At 34.3% G+C, this 18028-nt stretch overlaps 1 protein-coding gene across 1 annotated transcript in view; it reads left to right on the forward strand.

The window, feature by feature from the left end:
- The window catches only part of jdp (DnaJ domain-containing protein), a 29335-nt gene extending 11580 nt beyond the window's left edge, over positions 1-17755 (forward strand). The window contains exon 4 of the mRNA XM_069812508.1: positions 16087-17755. Within this exon, the coding sequence (XP_069668609.1) occupies positions 16087-16299 (213 nt within the window). The 3' untranslated portion in view covers positions 16300-17755. The remainder of the gene's footprint in view (positions 1-16086) is intronic.
- The last annotated feature ends 273 nt before the right edge of the window (positions 17756-18028 follow it).

Raw genomic sequence — 18028 nt, forward strand, 5'->3', positions numbered from 1 at the left:
TATCACCTTCATATCATTCTAGATGTTGATACAGCATCGTAAAATAACCCAATAAAATAAAAAAATAAATTTTCTGGGACATCAAATGACATTCAGATTGACTTAATCGAATGTGTTTTTCGCGTTTTGATTAATGGAATTAAAAAGGAAATTAGTGAAACAAGTTATATTGCTGTGGTCATGGATGAATCGAATTGAATTGAAGTACAAGTAGGTGCAACACAACTTCTGGCGGATCTTCAAATACAGTACTATAACCTGAGATGTTAATACAGTATCGTAAAATAACCCACTAAAGAAAAAAGAAATACAGTACTTTCAGGAATTTATTTTCCAAATTTATTATTACGGGTAAAGTATATAGTGATGGGCACTTTAAGCACATTACAACACGTATTTGGTTGGGAACATCTAATTTACTGAGATATTTTTCTCATTTTTTTTCTGTAAATACCTGAATATATTTGTGACTCTTTTACACAAGAAAGAACTTACAATAATGTGTCTGATTATTTTTAAATTACATCAATATTGAAATAGAAGGAAAATATAGTGATGGGCAGTCGAGCGTCTGACTTGGGCAACTAAGTATACAATGATGGGCACTTTAATATTTTAATGCAAAAATGAGACATTTACCATCAAATTAAAGCTAATTTATACGTTTTCAACTTCAAGGATGTCCTTACCTCTATTAATTATAAGTCTAATGGCCAGTTTTTCCAAGTAATGTTTAATTTGGCTTAACAAATGTTAAATTAACAGCTGGTTTATTTTAAACGTTTTGTTAAGATGTTTTCCATTTTTCCAACATAATTTTGTTTAAAATAACCAGCACTTAACTTTAACTGTTGTTAATACTATTCTAACTACTCAACAGCAGTTGGTAATGATTTTGCATATATAAGACAACTTCTTATTGGCTGATATTATTATTTAAATTCTGTACTGCAGAGTAAGTCATGAAACATGTGTAAAATCGTAACCTGTTACAGTAGCCATGATTCATACAGTACAGAGAGTTGATAAATGAAAGTTACATTGACTACTATTGAATAATAATAATTATTATAAATATGGTTATATTTTATAATGCTAAATATGAATTTCTGTTTAGAAAAATCTCAGCATTATGACCACCAGGTGACAATAATTACACGAATGTGTGTGTAGTCAACTGTACACAAAACCCCGAGGAGAATTTCGTATCATATAAAATTCTCTAATTCAGGTCCATGTATAAATTATATGTAATTTCGTCCTAAAGAAGCAATTGCTGCTGAAACATTTTATTATTTACTCACTGCGTATTTTGAAGTACTATTGACATCGGCTATAGTTGAAGAGCCAGTAACATAGAATCTAGAGTTAATAATAGCTGGTGAATTGGAACAAGTGGCCTATTTCTGTTTGTAGGATATTCAAATCTGACTTCAATTTCTTGCCACGTTAAGATCGCACATTTCCTCAATATTAAATGGATAATAGCTCAGCATCGAAATAAGCGTCAGTATGATAATCAGTTGACTTATAAAGATTATCTTCCCTATATTAATATTCCAAAATATCTTTTAAATTATATATTACCAGTCTTATGGCCGGTTTCACAAAGCTTCATTAAGGTTTTAATGATTCATTAATTTATTTACTGGTTCATTAAATCATTTTTATATCTCACCAAGCATCTTTAGCCTAACGAACCAGTAAAACTATCATTAAATTAAGTGATAGAAATTTCCGTCTTTAAATTTTTAATTATTCATTAGTTGCAATATAAAATGCGGAACGTTTCGACGCAGAATTGTTATATCTGGAACTGCTCGAAAATTAAGAGTCAAATGGAGATAATGTTAACCATTTAAAAACCGATCATTTCGAAAATTTGAATGACACAAAAATTCACAAAAAATACCGCGTCACGAAGATTGTGGTACCGGTACTCAAAATTTTAGAAGAAGCTGATCATAGGTTAGAATATCATAAAAAAGGCTGAGACAAAGCTGAAACTAGTCAACTAAGTAGCATACAACTGAGTTTTATTTTAAGACATGAAAGTGATTATTATAACTACATACCGGTACCTAAGAAATATTAGTAAATTAATACATAATGTGCATTCAAACATAACAAAACTTAATTGGTATATTAACTTTCATTTATTACAATTATATTATAGCTAGCGATAAGATATGTTTGCAATGGCTTTAAAACAGAAGCGAAAGAGCTGGATTCTTGGAATTTATAATCGTTTTTTTCCGATGGAAATTTAATTTTCCAGCAGGATAATCACCTCACGCACACCGCCATAAACGTTCAAAGACGGTTCATGGAAAAGAATGAAAAAGAGGAGGATTGACAAATATCGAGACATCCCACCTCAAAATCCAGATCAGTTCTGGGATCAAGTTCTGGCTACCTGGAAAGATTTCGCTAAGGACCAGAACTATTTCCGCGATCTGGTGGACTCAATGCCCTGAAAATGCCAGGCAGTGATAGACGCCAGTGGCATGTGGATGAAGTATTAGATCCAGATGTGTATTTATTTTATTTTTCTTTAATTTGTTTGTTTATCTTTGTTTTATTTCGGGAAGAAAATTGATCTCCCAAGAGTTTTTTAAATTCTTCTAGTGGAGCCAGAGTTGCGAAATAATTCGTTCCAGTACACAAAATTAAAAAAATGAAGAATGGTAACATGTATAAAAATTAGTTACGTTAATAAAAAAAAAATATAAAGTTATCGCCAAGAATCGAACACGGGTCCCTTGGGTGGCAATCCAACTCGCTACTGACTACTCCATCGAAGAGTCATGACCTTACTAGCGCGACGAGGTATATATAGCTGCTCGGCTTAAAGTTTAGGGAGACAGCGCACATATAAACATACTCGTCTAAATATTTTAATGTTCAGTATTAGTTAATGTTTCATTTGGACTGATTTACTGAAGCTTGGTGAAACCGGCCCTTACTGTAAACATTCCTCAAAGAGAAACATAACATGTTATTTCACAACTTTTGTCTGAACAGCTGTGGTGTTATCCGCCATGTTTAACTGTTTGTTAAATGAGTTAATGGCCTGAAATCCTACATTTAAAGTTAACAAACGGTTAAGAGTCTGTTAGGCCAAACTGGTGTTGAACAAATGGAAAAACTGTATTTAACAAACTGTTGAAAGTTTAACAGTCGTTAAGTGGTCTAACAATACTTGGACAAACCGGCCATAAATGTTTTTCTTTCTTACATCAGTCTATTAGGCTTAATCACTTTCACTGTCGTCTAATTCTCTCACACATTTCTTGCAAAAGTATACATTCTCATCTTCTGTATCATTATCACTGAATTCGGTTTGAAGACACTTCTTGTGAAATACTCTGATACTTTTTTTTTTACAGGAAATACTAAGCCACTTATTATTTAAACACCCGCCACATGTGTAACAGAGTCCTGATGAAAGCAATTTATTCGGCTCTTCTGAAGTGGCCTTATTCTTCTCTAATATGCTTGTACCAGTACCAGAACTAGTAGTTGCTAATATGACATTTTAGTCATATGAAAGGCTCACAATTATTAAACTACTGTCTTTTGTATTCTTTTGAGAGCTTAATGTTGACAGTTCAGTAACTTTTCTCCCATCTTTTACGTGTTTTGTTGATTCAACACTTCTTTAAGGCTTAGCTATTTTTCCTCCACTATTCATCTCCCTTTTCCTTTGTCTCTCTTCGTTTTTCCTTTCTTCTTCTGCTTTCTTTTCTTCTTTATTCCTAAAAAGAGCTCTCCATTTCCTCGATGTTAAAACGTATGGCATTCTTTCAGTTTTACGAATTTTTTTCTTTTTGGAGTTTCAAGCCATATCAAGCATCCCTCCAATGTACGGACTTCTGATCGTCTCAATGTTTTCTTTTCTTCACTGCTGAGATTTTTTTCTGGTGTCTTCGGTAAATTATCTTCTTGAATATCCATATTAGCATTTACTTCTTCTGGAAATGTTCGTTATTTGCTATTTCTACTGCATCCACTTGATTTTGACTGCTTAACTGTCTTTCAATTATTTCTTCGTTATCTTCTGGCTGATCTCTTTCTTTACCTGTCACTACTTCCATGCTGTCAACCGTTATTTCTTCTGGTTCTACAGGTGTCCCCTTTCTTTCAAAATATTTTTCATCCTTTTTGGCAAATACTTCGTACAGTCTAAAGAGAACATAGAACTCTTCACTGTTTTCTTCCTGTTCAACAATGCTTCCAATATTTTTTAATTTGGACATTCTCTCATCTGCTACAATTTCACAGAATTCTTTAAAAGTCAAAGATTGATTAGGCCTATCTTCAATAACTCCTTCAGAATCTCTTAACTGTGAATTTTCAGGTCCACTGTGCTCATTTCCTAAACATTTTGTGAAGTCAATATTGTTGGGATCGTATGGGAAAAGGCCAGCTGCTCAGAAGTCATTTTTGAGTGTGTCAGGTTTTACCCAAGTCTTTAGTACTTCTTTTAGTACTGTTGCAAAGTCTCTCTTTGAGAGGGCATGACAAGGATGATCCTGCCGCCAATTTAAAACCCCTTTCTTCCAATCCTCCTTGATAGGCCGGAAAGCAGCAACATCAGCAGGTTGTAGTATTCTAGTTGCATTAGGTGTACAAAGCCACAAGAACTATATTGAGTTCAATGCATAACTGACAACTGGAATGTCATGTGGCTTTTGTGCCCATCCACAAATAAGACGACAGGCGATTTTATTTTATTTTTGAAAAGAAATGGAAGAAAAATATTGCCCTCAAATGCATAAGAAAAATCTTTCGATTTTATCCATCCGAATTCACTGAGGCCAATTCCCCATTCATCAGGAATTGACTGTGCTATTTCATGTGGCAGCCTTTTGTAATTGTACACTATCATTGGAGGGCACATAAATCCAGCAGCTGAAAAGGTGAACATGACTGTAAGGGCTTCTTTATCATTACCCATTATTACTTCATAGACATTCTGAGATCCTCTGGGAGCAAGAAACTTTTGAGTTTTAGGGCAAAGTTGGAAATTAGTTTCGTCACCATTAAAGATCCTTGTTGGATGTTACAACATGTGAAACATATTTTCCTCCTTTAATATTGATTCAGGTTTCTAGAAAACATTTTCTTACATTGTTATTACTCACATTTGAACTCGCCATCGTCATAACTTCCATTGTTTGCTCCGAAACAACAGGATGCCTTCGGAGAAAAGCTTTATACCATTCTTTTCCAGGCAAATTATTCTTGAAAGAGGTAACTCTATTACTTGAATTCAAGGATTCCTGGACACTTCATTGAATATCCTCTCTTCTTCTAGAGAAACCTTTTCTACCAGAGTTCAGTAACTTATTATTTACTAACATAATCTCCTCACCAACAGAGAGAACAGACTAGGGAACAAATGTAGATTTATCCTGCTCCTTAATGTACCGCTGGAGTGTTGATCTTGATACACCAAACTTGGTAGCAGATGTTTTAATCCTCTCATCATCCCGAACTGCTGCAACTGCTGACATCAACTGATCTTTAATGTACTTAATTTTTCCAAGATTAAGCATTCTGAGATTTAAGAAAAATATGAATATAGAGTTCGACTTAGGCTATAATGTGTGATTAATAATAGGTTAAATAGTAAGAAGGACTAGTAGTCTATGTATATCAGTTTTATGTCATTGCACTAGTAATGAGCACTTACAAATATATAGCGATGAGCACTGTGCCCATCACTGTTTGGAGTAGTTCTAGAACATTCGAATTAAAATATTATATTTGTCGCACCAAGTACTACAGATATCTATGAAAAAGAAGTTGAATTATATAAAACTGTAAGAAATAGTGATGGGCATACTGTGCCCATCATTATATATCATATGATTTTTAGTAAATAGTGATGGACATGGGTCATTAAGACACTAAAATGCGTTATTTCAACATTAAAACCATTTATATCTACTAGGATACATTCAATGGAGTTAATAATCAATGTTTCAATACTGTAGAAAGAACAACGAAACCTCAAAACACTATTTACAACAGCAGTGAAAACTAAAAAATTATTAATTTTATGTGACGATAAACATGAACATGCACATGGGGACAATGTATTTTAAACTGAATCTTCCCACACGCTCTCAGGACATTGACTATGTGTGAGAATGTAAGCCAACAGTACTGCGAATCATATGGTACAAAGAATAATTTACTTCTAAGCCGCAAATCCTTATTACAACAATAAATAATTTAATGTGCCCATCACTGTAGGGGTGCCCATCATAGGCGCCAGTACCCCATTCCAATAATTCTATTATTCTTTGTATAATTCTCCGTAAATGTATGAAGGCCGGTAAATGTTAGAATTTACCAGTATAACCTAACATTTACCGTTATATTGCGGTAAAACCCCGAAATATCTTATTAGATCCATACATTTTGAACTTTTAGCAAGAAATGTTGGTAAATCTCAGGATTTATCGATGCGAGCTGATAAAAGCTAGATCGAGAGTCCAGAATGAAGAATTCTGCCTCCGCTGTGCAGGTTCAGACATAATTGCAGGATCAATAAAGTGAAGCGGTTCCGAGAGGCTGCCGAAGATAGAAAATGAAAGCAGCCACTTGCAACAAAATTCCAAAACTTTCAATCCGACATAATTTGAAAATTAAAGTACCCGATGTAGACGGGACAAAAATTGACGCAAAATCAATAATAACAGTGGTCATAAATATTCAAGATGACGAGTTTTGTAAACTTGGTACCAAAGCTGGCAAACTGAAGTCATTGTACACTAGGAAACAATTTACATTGTGCAAAGAAAATTTTATTATCATCGAAGAAGTAGGAAAGGAAGAAATTGTAGTGTACGGGAAGTGATTGGCAAACTATCTTTTGTTGGAGGACAAAGGTTCAAAAAGTGTAATTGTTTAAAAAAAGTGTTGAACAAAAAAAGTTTGTGTAAATCATCTTCCATATTGTGTAATTCTAAATGTCATAACAGCCAACCTTGTTGTAACAAGAGTTAACATTCATAATGCTTGCTTTACTTTATTTGTAGACCTGGGCTGTTTGAGGGAATATAAAGGCTTTGTTAAGTTTTGTACAGAATAATATAACAGACAGTGGTTAAAACTATAATATTTTCCCCTATTTTTAATACGGAATATTGTTTATTATAATCACATTGGAATGTAAGAATATTTAAATAACTTCAATTTAAAATAAATATAAATTATTTCAGTCACTGCTGAGGTATTTTTATTTATGTTTTTAAATAGTTCCTAAAACAACAATAAAGAGATCAATCGGAAATGGATATGTAAAAGTGCGATTTTTTTATTAAATTAATAAGATTCTACCACAACTGATCGGTAAATCCTGAGATTTACCAATATCTCTTGGTAAAAGTTCAAAATATATACATCTAATAAGATATTTCGGGGTTTTACCAGTGGCGGTTATTCAAGTGAAGTACATGAAGGCCACCTTCACCCCTTTTTTCGTGCTTTAATAAAATATATTTTATCAATAAATTAAAATAAAATGAATCCTTCACTAAACCATATTTTGCTCTATTTTTTAATATCTTGTTCGGCTTAATCCGCTCAGTTAACGTTCACTGCAGCATTTCACATGAACCCCTCACCAGCCAGGCCACGTGGCTAGCAGACCAGCTGAAGGTCCGAATGAGACTTTCCTTTTGGCCTTCAGTAAACACACCCGGTTGCCATGACAACGAGTTGCTTACTATGAATTACCGGTCCCTTTTGCGAGGCTATTATGAGGGTCTGTGGAGCAGGCATTCATCTCCTTGCTCTATTCTTGAAAGACAGAATCTCTCTCTCGTCCAAACATTGGATCAGGGTGGCAAACTGTAATATTTTGCAACTAAATAAGAAAACATAAAATATTCTACAAAGAAGTTAAATATTGTTTAAATTTAGCATATAACGTATATATTTTGGTATTTTTTTAACGTTAGCATCTCTTGAATATTATGTTTTATATGGATTTTGAAATAATTTGAGTACCCTGTAATAAAGAAAGTTGGCATAACATTTGAAACTACGTTGTACATTTGACCCGTGCTGACCAACGATTTTGCTTTACGTATTCTTTGTTGTGATAAGTGCAGCGAAGTGTGAAGGTGTTACTACGTGTATTAATGCGATGAAAACATGAATTCGTTAAACGATTAAATGTGTAATCTTTTGGAGACACCGTTCTCTCATTGGTGTGCAGAAGATAAGCAAGATATTTTAAAATACCGCAGAACAAGTCACATTAATATAACTATGAAAAAAGTGAAAAGTGGTGGTCGGTCATACAATATTCAGTTTCAAGATTCGTGGTATGCCGATTGCAACTGGTTATGTGGGAGTCACTAAAACGAGAAGTTGTATTGTTGGCCTTGTCTTCTTCTGGGGAACAAGAAACCCGCTTGGAATTCAACTGGATTTTGCGATTTCAGAAATGTCAATCGCGGTCTTTACAGCCATGCAGATTCAGCTGAACACATTAAATGTATTTTGCAATTAAAGGCCCTGCAGAAGAACATGAACACCATTGCGGATGCACTAAAGGAAAGTTATAGGTTATACGTAAGTCAATTTAATGAAAACGTATGTTTAAATAGACTGGTAATGCACACCGCAATCGATACGGTATTGTTTCTAAGCAAGCAGGAGTTGGCTTTTCGCAGTCATGATGAGAGTATTTCGTCACAGAACAGGGGGAATTTCAAAGAATTATTGGCTCTCATTTCATTGGCCCTATGAAAATTAGAAATCACTATGAAAAAATTAGACCTGTTCTTTCTGGGAAATCTAAAACGATTCAAAATGAAATAATTGATTGTATTTCTGAATGCATCAATGAACTTGTAAGAGATGAAATTACTAGTGCCCCCTTCTTTTCCGTTCAAGTGTAAGTTTTCTGTTCAACAGAATACTGCTTTGATTTAATTGTAGCTACTGATTTTACTGGATAGGTAAGCTTATATCGGAAGTTGCATGTTCCGAAGTTGATTTAAAATATGAATACAGTTTACGATTATGATTGTGATTTTGAATTTTGTTATGGGTCCTATTTCTTGTGTACTCTTTTAATTTGATGTGTTGTATAAAATGTGTTAGATTTTGTCTTTTTTATGTCATGCGGACTTGTGGTTGTTTTATTATGTTGTGGTATGTATTGTGCGGAAGTTTTGCTGGGACAGTGAATTCTTCGGGATTAAGGGGACGTAGCTTCCGAAAATGTTGAAAATTTGTTTATTTTATATGCTGTGCTTTTCATAAAACTTAAGAAAATGGTGAATATATTACATTAATTCAATATGACCATCGTATAGGTTACAAAAGCATTCGCGACGTCACGGCTATATAACGATTCCAGGAAATTACCTAGAATTCTATTGACCTTCACCTAATTTATCCGGCACGAGCCGCCACTGGGTTTTACCGCACCATAACGGTAAATGTTAGGTTATACCGGTAAATTCTAAGATTTACCGGTCTTCGTACATTTACAGTAACATATATATATATTCGTAAAACGTTAGTAGAACGCTCGAAAGAAATTCATCTTCTCCTCGACTGTGGTATCATTTTCGAACTGGCAACACCTAAGAAATTCCCATGCTACGCCACTGCTAAGTGACTAGTTTTGGCGTGGGAGACAACACGTGAAAGTAATCATCACATAATATATTCCTAAGTGATATAGTGTTAAAAATTGTGTAATCAAGATGAATAATTTTATTTCATTGTGTTTTTATTTAACGCAAAATATTTGGATATTTAAATTGTTATAGAACTAAATTATTATTATTATTATTATTATTATTATTATTATTATTTTCTTCTCAGCTCCCCTCACGTAAGTTTTGACCCAGCTGAATTTTACTGTCCTCTTCTTTCCTGCCATTTTTTTTCTCTCTTGTACAGAAGAGGGACCTTAAGGCTTGCACTACAGCTTGAGGCTTATTGTGCTTACTACTCCTATTCTGTGAATGACTGGGTAGCCGAACAGCCGTGCTCTTGTACAAGTACAGCACACCACACCGTGAATTTAACCAGGGCTGTGGTATGATAAATGATACCAACAAAGCACCATTTATGAGGCAACTAGGCCAGGAGATAATGGGTGCATACATCACCGATTAGCTATTCTATTTCCCCTATTAAGCCATCCATTATAAATTGTTGCGATGAATATAGGAAGCACTTTCAACACTCGTAGCAGAATTATATTGACCATATTGTCTTCTCCTGAAGATTTTGCATGTTCCAAGGTGTCTAGAATTACTCGAATTTCTTCTCGAGTAAGTTCTTGTACGGGTTCCTGTGACAACTTCATCTGCTTTTGATATGCGTTGTTGTCTCGTTAATCATCTGCTGATGTGAAGGGCTCTGTCATGGTTTCCATTGTATCTTCTGTGTTCATTGTAAGGGTCCTATTTTGTTTTCCCAGTGTCATCAATATTATGTCTTTCCTCATCTTCTCCTAAGCTGTTTTATAAACTAAATTCTAAGTTTAGTCGACTGTAATATTACGGAGCTGTTACATGAATTTATATTATTTTTTTTATTTATTATTATGACTTGATAAATTCTATTTTCTTCCAAGTATTGGTTTTGAAAGTTTCCCTCAATTTTGCATCAGCTTCAGTTATCTTAAAATCTTTTTTCTTAGCGCATTCACTATTTTCCTCTCAATTGTTTGTCTTTCTGTCTCCCAGGGAAGTTTTGTTCCTGGTCTTTTATATGAGTCTTTGCAGATAAAAAAAAGTTATTTTACTCTTTTGTAAGGCATCTTTAACTTTTTCCACCAATATTACCTCGCATTAACATCAACCTTTTCTCTGACTGCAATACACAAACACTTCACAAGATTTCCACGACATGAGATCAGCATGATGCCAGTCCCTCATTTGTACAAGTTTTAAAAGTGTGTAAATGTTACCGATACCTGATTTTGTATTCATTAAATTTTCAAGTTATGATACTAAAAATGCCTTGTTGCTTGGTATTTCATTCTTCTGTACACAAATATTTCACGTCATATTGATTATGTATTATAATTAGGGCCCAGAATTGTATGTACCGTAAAGTGGGGATATTTCGGACGCAGGGGTAACATCAGACAGTAATTCAATTTATCATATTTTATGTTGGTAACACCAGTTCACCAATGGGTGTTTAAAAATGTGCAGAAACATACGAACATAGTAAAAAGCGCGGAAAAGATGCTAAGAACTGGTGTTACCAACATAAAATATGATACATTGAATTACCGTCCGATGTTACCCCTGCGTCCGAAATATCCCCACTTTACGGTACTAAAAACTTGGAAAATAGTTATGTTTTTGTGTGCTATAAATCTAAAAATATATACTGTACCAAAAACTCGAAAATATATGCCAAAAACTTTCTTCAATTTTACTAACCTTTACATCCTATCGGTGTTGCAATGCATAACAAACGCCATTGTCAAATTCTCACTAGTGAAGGAATGTTGATTATCATGTAACAAGGCCTTGTAGCGTGAAAATGTTCTTTCCACATCGCATGTTGTATTTTAATGACGCTAGTTGCTTTGCAGTCAACATTTGGAAATATAGTACGTATTGTCTCATAGATACAATGCAAGCAATGAACCACACACACAATGTGAATTTATAGGGGTAACTCACACTCAATCCCATGGCAGCTTTCTTCATGTATACTGCTCTATCAGTTAGAAGGAGAAGAACATTATCATCGTTAATCCCACATGACCATATCAACTCCATTGATTCATTAAATAATCTAGCTATAGAGGTATGGTTAGCAGGACTCGTGTCTTGGCAGTTGAGAAGAAAAGTCAAAGAAATTCCGAAAATTTGTGAGTTTTATGTACTTATTTCAAAATATTTGATTTTATGAAATTTCATTAACAATATGTGATTTAAAGACAAAGAAATCCCTAAAATATTTGAGTTTTATATAATTATTTATTTCAAAATGTTTGGTTTTATGCGCTAATATAGAAAATATGCATTTTTATGTGAAATAAAACTTTGCCGATTGGATCCTGGAGGTGCGTAACATTTCCATATGAAATTTCAGCTATGTTCAATGAAGCAAAAAATGCATGTACGGTACTCGTAAAAACGTAAAATTTCGGGCCCTAATATATAATACAGTGTGTCTGAGCCATGTTGACATGGAAATTGACTGCCCATATACTGGGCAGGAAGCGACATATCAGTTGCTAAGATCGCATGTGTGCTCTTACAACTTACATGGTTTAAAACTTAGGTATACATAACACATCATCATTTGGTACTCATTCTGCTCACAGAAGATCTGCTTGTGATGTCCATTTTCTCGTACGCATATTTCACATCTCAAGACATTGTCATTCACACACATCAGTTCTTCTATTGTAATGAACCTAATTCCTCCTTGTTTGTTTTTTTCAGTTCATCTAGCTTATAAGGATTACAATGGTTATTAGAGGAGAAAAATTCGCTTTGGCGCTGTGATCGAACCTGGGTCCTTGGTTCTATGTACCAAGTGCTCTAACCACTGAGGTACGTCAAAGTTCAATCCACAGCACCGGATCGAATCCCTCTCCTCTAGTTTTTTTCGCTTTGTAGCCTGACTCCAAGTTCGACATGTATGTTGACATATATAAAGTCAACTGCCATTATACAAGGAGCGCATTCAATTGAATGACTTAATAACCATTGTTACCATAACAGATATATTCTGTAGGACCAAAAATTAATCTTTACGTAGATTGTTCGCCCAACAGTGCATATTACTGTGGAATCCCGGCCACCAAGTCGCTCAATTGAGTGCGCTCCTTGTATAATGGCAGTTGACTTAATATAATATGTCAACATATATGTCGAACTGGAGTCAGGCCACAAAGGAAAAAATACTAGAGATCTGGTGCTGTGGATTGAACTTCGACGTAGCTTAGTGGTTAGAGCACTTGGTACGTAAAACCAAGGACCCGGGTTCGATCCCTGGCGCCGGATCGAATTTTTCTCCTCTAATAACCATTGTTACCGTAACAGATATATTCTGTAGGACCAAAAATTAATCTTTATGTAGTGTATTATGAGGATTAGTTTTATACACTTCATTTTTTAACATTTCCCAGTGATAAAAATCACAAGGCGTAAGATCTGGTGATCTGGGTGGTCATAAATTCCTGCTTATAATTCTGTCTCCAAATATCCGGCATGCTTTGGTCATGGATTCGTATGCGGTTTGGACTATCAGGTTGACTTGTTGGAAATACAACAATACACATTCCATATACGTCAACTCATCACACAGAGGTTCCAAAATGTGACTGATGTACCTGGCACTCTTTATTGTTTGTTTATAGAAATACGGTTCAATAATCCTATAGCCACTGATGGCATACCATCATACAATGCAGCTTTATGCACAATATCTGGTTTCTCTGATGAACATATCTGTCACTCTGTGATGCTGCGTGGCCATGCAGATCAGTGCTTAAAGTGGCTTTAAAGGAGTGATGGTATGCATAAAGTAAATACAGGAAGGGTGGTGGGGATAATTTAAAGAGAATCAATAACGATTGAGAAAAAATAACTTCAAAATGGAATAGGATATAGCATAGGGCCCATTTAAAAACTTCAGTTATTATAAAAATTACAAATGACCTCTTAGCATGCAAAAATAATTTTAAAATTACACTAATGGATCTTACTACTCGTACATTTATTTAAAGGGTAAGATACAGTTAACATGCTTGTCTGAAATTCACAACAGGAGCCACATTTTCCCATACTCCCTTTCTTTCGTGTGTTCCATACATTGTGAAGTCTAATATAAGCTAATTTGAAACAGATACTGATCAGTACACATGTCTTATGGGTCAACAAGTTATGAATCATGTCCATCCCGAATTATTAGAAGTTGTTGACCTATTGTATGAAAAATTTGTAACAACTCCATTAAAATTATGTAAAAGAATTTTCATCGTACTTATAATATGTAATTAAATGTGAACCAAATCATATAAACTGTTTGGGATGGATGGTAACCTTATATCAAGGTATATTAAATTCACATTTTATCAGTCTTATTAACGGTATGTCATACCAGCTCATTACCCAAGTTCTGTATGCATTCCTGACTCATACCGGCACACTTTAGTTGAGTGGAAGAGAAGTCCTCATGGCTTTAACTCTGCCAGGCAAAATAAATAAACTTTAAGCACTGATACAGATGAAACCAAGCCTCATCATAAAAAAAAATCGATCTGGGATCAAATTCTTTATTATTTACTTTTTTTTTTTTTTTTTTTTTTGACACACAAATACAAAAGTTATGCCTCCGATTGTAATCTTGGGGCTCTTAATATATGACATTCTGTACGATTGTAGTTTCAATAATTTTGTTGCCACTCTTGCAGATATTTTACGTCTGAATTTTCGCCTGGTTGTACCACATGATTTCCTGTATTTTATGTAGCTGTTATATATGTAAATAAATCCCTTTAATACAGGGGCATATGAAAGGGGGGGAGAGTTACTGGGTTTGAACTTCACCTTGAACTTAAAAAAAGAATGACATATTTAGATTTGAGTAATTTTTTTTATCCATAATCGTTTTTTCTTCTCTAATTTTTTACTGTTAGAGTAACAAAATCTACATCAACATAAGGCAGAGTCCTCCTACACCGCCTTCGATAGAATCCCTGTGCTTGGTGCTGCAGCACATTCAAATTATAACAATGCTATCTTTATTGTAAATAGACCTACCACTTAGTATCGACCTTATAATAAAATGAAGCTGACGCAATATGAAGTTTAACTTGTTGTTTAAAATTGGGTTGCTGTAAAAAACTTACGTTTCAGAGATTTTATAAGCATATTCATGAATATGTTCTATTAGAACATAGTGTAATAATTAATGATGAAACCTCTCCTTCCTTGGACACGAGGTTGACTGCACTTCAACCATACAGTGTGGGTGTTTCTGAACTCTGCACAGTGGTCAGATGTAAACAAGAGCAGGTTTCCGACATACAAAGTATACTTTGGTGGAACATAAATGTTGTGCACTATTTGTTCAGAACATTTGGAGTGAAATATAACCAGTGTAAAGTTGTTACTCTTGATAGTCCTCTATGGAGTGTACAATTCAACTAAAGCCTACATATATTAGAAAGACTTAATATATAAAGTAATGACAATAACACTGCACTACAGGTTAGAAATCGATTCACTCACTTACTATCGCACTGGATATGTAGTACAGCATTATTGCTGTAACCAGATGGTACAGAAAACAATTCTACCCCCTTCCCTCTGACGTCATGTACAATACTCGAGTCACATATATCCTGGTATCATATTTACGAAGAAATGTTTCATCTCTAATAGTAATAATAATAAATATACCGTATAATAATAATAATAATAATAATAATAATAATAATAATAATAATAATATACAAAATTTAAAATTCAGATAATGTAAATTGTAAACCATTTTAATGCTGGCAACCCCCCCCCCCCCTCACCTTGACAAAATTCTGCGTATGCCATTGCTTTAATGAATAATTATCTGTTCACTATTGCTGCACAATGACAGAACGAACTGCACTCTATCACAGGTAACAGAACCTTGTCAAGTAGATTTCTAGAAGCAGAGTTCAGTGATATTGCATAAACTATTATTTATGGAGGTGGTCACTTTAATATGAGAATGGCCTTAACAGTTTGCATGCTGTCTTAGCACAGCAGAACTGCAAGAGCACTCACGCCATCTTAGCAGCAGATGCATGGCTTCCTACCCAGTATATGGCGGTCAGTTTCCATGCCAGCATGGCCCATATACACTGTAGTTTTTTTTCCATTTTACCCCATTTTTTTATTACTGTAGTCACTATCGTTATCCTTTTTCCGTCTTCTTGAAGAAGTCTGAGTAGAGATGTCTTGAGTCTTCCTTGTCCTCTCAGCCCTATTTCCAGATTCCATACTATCTTTAAAAATTACTTATTGTTTGTGGCTGTAAATTTTGTACTCCTAGAATGACTGTCATGTGCTTATGATGTTGCAGTCAATGCACTGGTCAACATTCAAGACTAAGGATCGCATGCTTCCTGAAACTGGAGAAGGTGGGACAGTCCGCGGTGGAGCAGCTACTACAGCTGCACAGCGTCGAGCTTCGGAGGGAGGTGCAAATATACACTGGGGGGCTCGAGGCAATGTCCAGTGGGATGCCGAGGCTTCCAGCGAGGTTGTCAACAGATTCCGTAATTATGAGATTTAATCTGCGACTGGATTTTGATGTTTCAAGAACTCTGTGTTGATTTGATGTACGGTGTTTGAGAAAACGCCTACAGAGTTCCCAAAATTTCCTACCAGACTTAAATGTTTGTTATTTACGGTTACATAATTACCGAAGTAGAACGCATTTTGGATGTACCTTTGCACCATGTAGGTAACGTACATTTTGAACAATCTACTGTCTAACTGCTCTCTGCGACATCTTAAATTATTACCGAATACGTAATGTACTCTTAATGACTTTCTCGTCTTCCCTACGAAGATTATAAGCATTCCATTATTTATTTCCATTGCATATTTTTGTACTTGTATATTTTGTTAATGTTTGTTACATTATGTTCAGTATTTAAGTGCAATATTTTTATTATATGGTTCCTTTTGAAATCTTACTTTTACAACAAATTAGAAGAGATTTATTAGTTTTACTTACTACAGATACACTAAAGATATATATATATCTATATATTATTAAACTTATATCGATATTTGTATATATATTTTTTTAAATGTTTTTCCGAATGCCAAGCGATTGTTCCTTCTTAGAAGGATATGTGCGCTCAAAGTGCTCGAAAAGTGCTAGGTGGAGAATTACAAATGGAGTCCCATGTTAATTTCCTTGCGACGTGACAATTTAAAAATGTTGGAGATACTGTAAAAGACGATGGTCCTATGTAGAGTCCTTCTGTGATAAAGCATCTATGCAATATTTCTAGTTTCCCATGAAACTGTGTTACATGTCAGAGGACCTGTGTAGTGTCGTCTGTGTGCATTCTTGGCTCATGTCTTGTAATCCACAAACAGTTTGATTTAAATTTTGTACTTAATGGTGTAGGTTCAATTTAATAACTTGGAAGTTGTATGACAGTGCTTCAGAAACAGGCCAAAACTTCTATTTTAAATGTCACAATACAAAAGATGTGGAATTTATGAGTTGAAAAGAAGGTTAATGTAAACAGGGTCCTTACTGTAAATTATTTTTTTATATAAATACTATAAAGAGTTTATTAACTATATATAATATTCCAGTCATATACTGAAGATTAAAAATGAAGAGCTATCTTTTAAAAGTTTTTGGTAAGAGAAAAACTATCTATATTGTTACTCAGAAATCTCTTATGCAATGATACGAATATTATGGACTTTGTTCCTAATATTCTCTTTAATATTAAAAGAAAAGTACAATAATAATATTACATGTATTCATTTATTTATACATAATTTTTCAACATTCACTTGGGCTGTTTCTTGGTGGAATTTAGAAAACTGTGTAGTAGGTTTTTGTGTGATTTTATCAAAGCACCTGCTTCTATGTATCTTAAATTTATGTGTTTGAAGCACTAACTTTTTAGGGCTCCTTTGTGCTTATGGTTTCGGTTGTGTTGATGTTCTTACCTCATGTTTCCTTTTAACAATAAATGTAAAAAATAGTGCTAGTTTTATTATGAGCAATTATATTCTTCTATTAATTGAAACTGTGGAAGACTTGATTGTGCATTGCAGCTTAGCACTTATGTCTGTAGTGGAAGTATATTTAAGACACAAACTGCGCATGCCCGAAATTCTTATCAGTCAGAATATCAAAATGCCACAACCCATAATGATGCAGATATTCAATAGAAAATGTCAGGTTGTTGTGATTTATTCTAATTTATATGTCTTAAAGAATTAACTGACTTATAAGCTTTAAAACTTAAATCATGATGGCAGATGTC

Source organism: Periplaneta americana, chromosome 16 (assembly GCF_040183065.1).
Source record: "Periplaneta americana isolate PAMFEO1 chromosome 16, P.americana_PAMFEO1_priV1, whole genome shotgun sequence".
Taxonomy (NCBI): Eukaryota; Metazoa; Arthropoda; class Insecta; order Blattodea; family Blattidae; genus Periplaneta; species Periplaneta americana.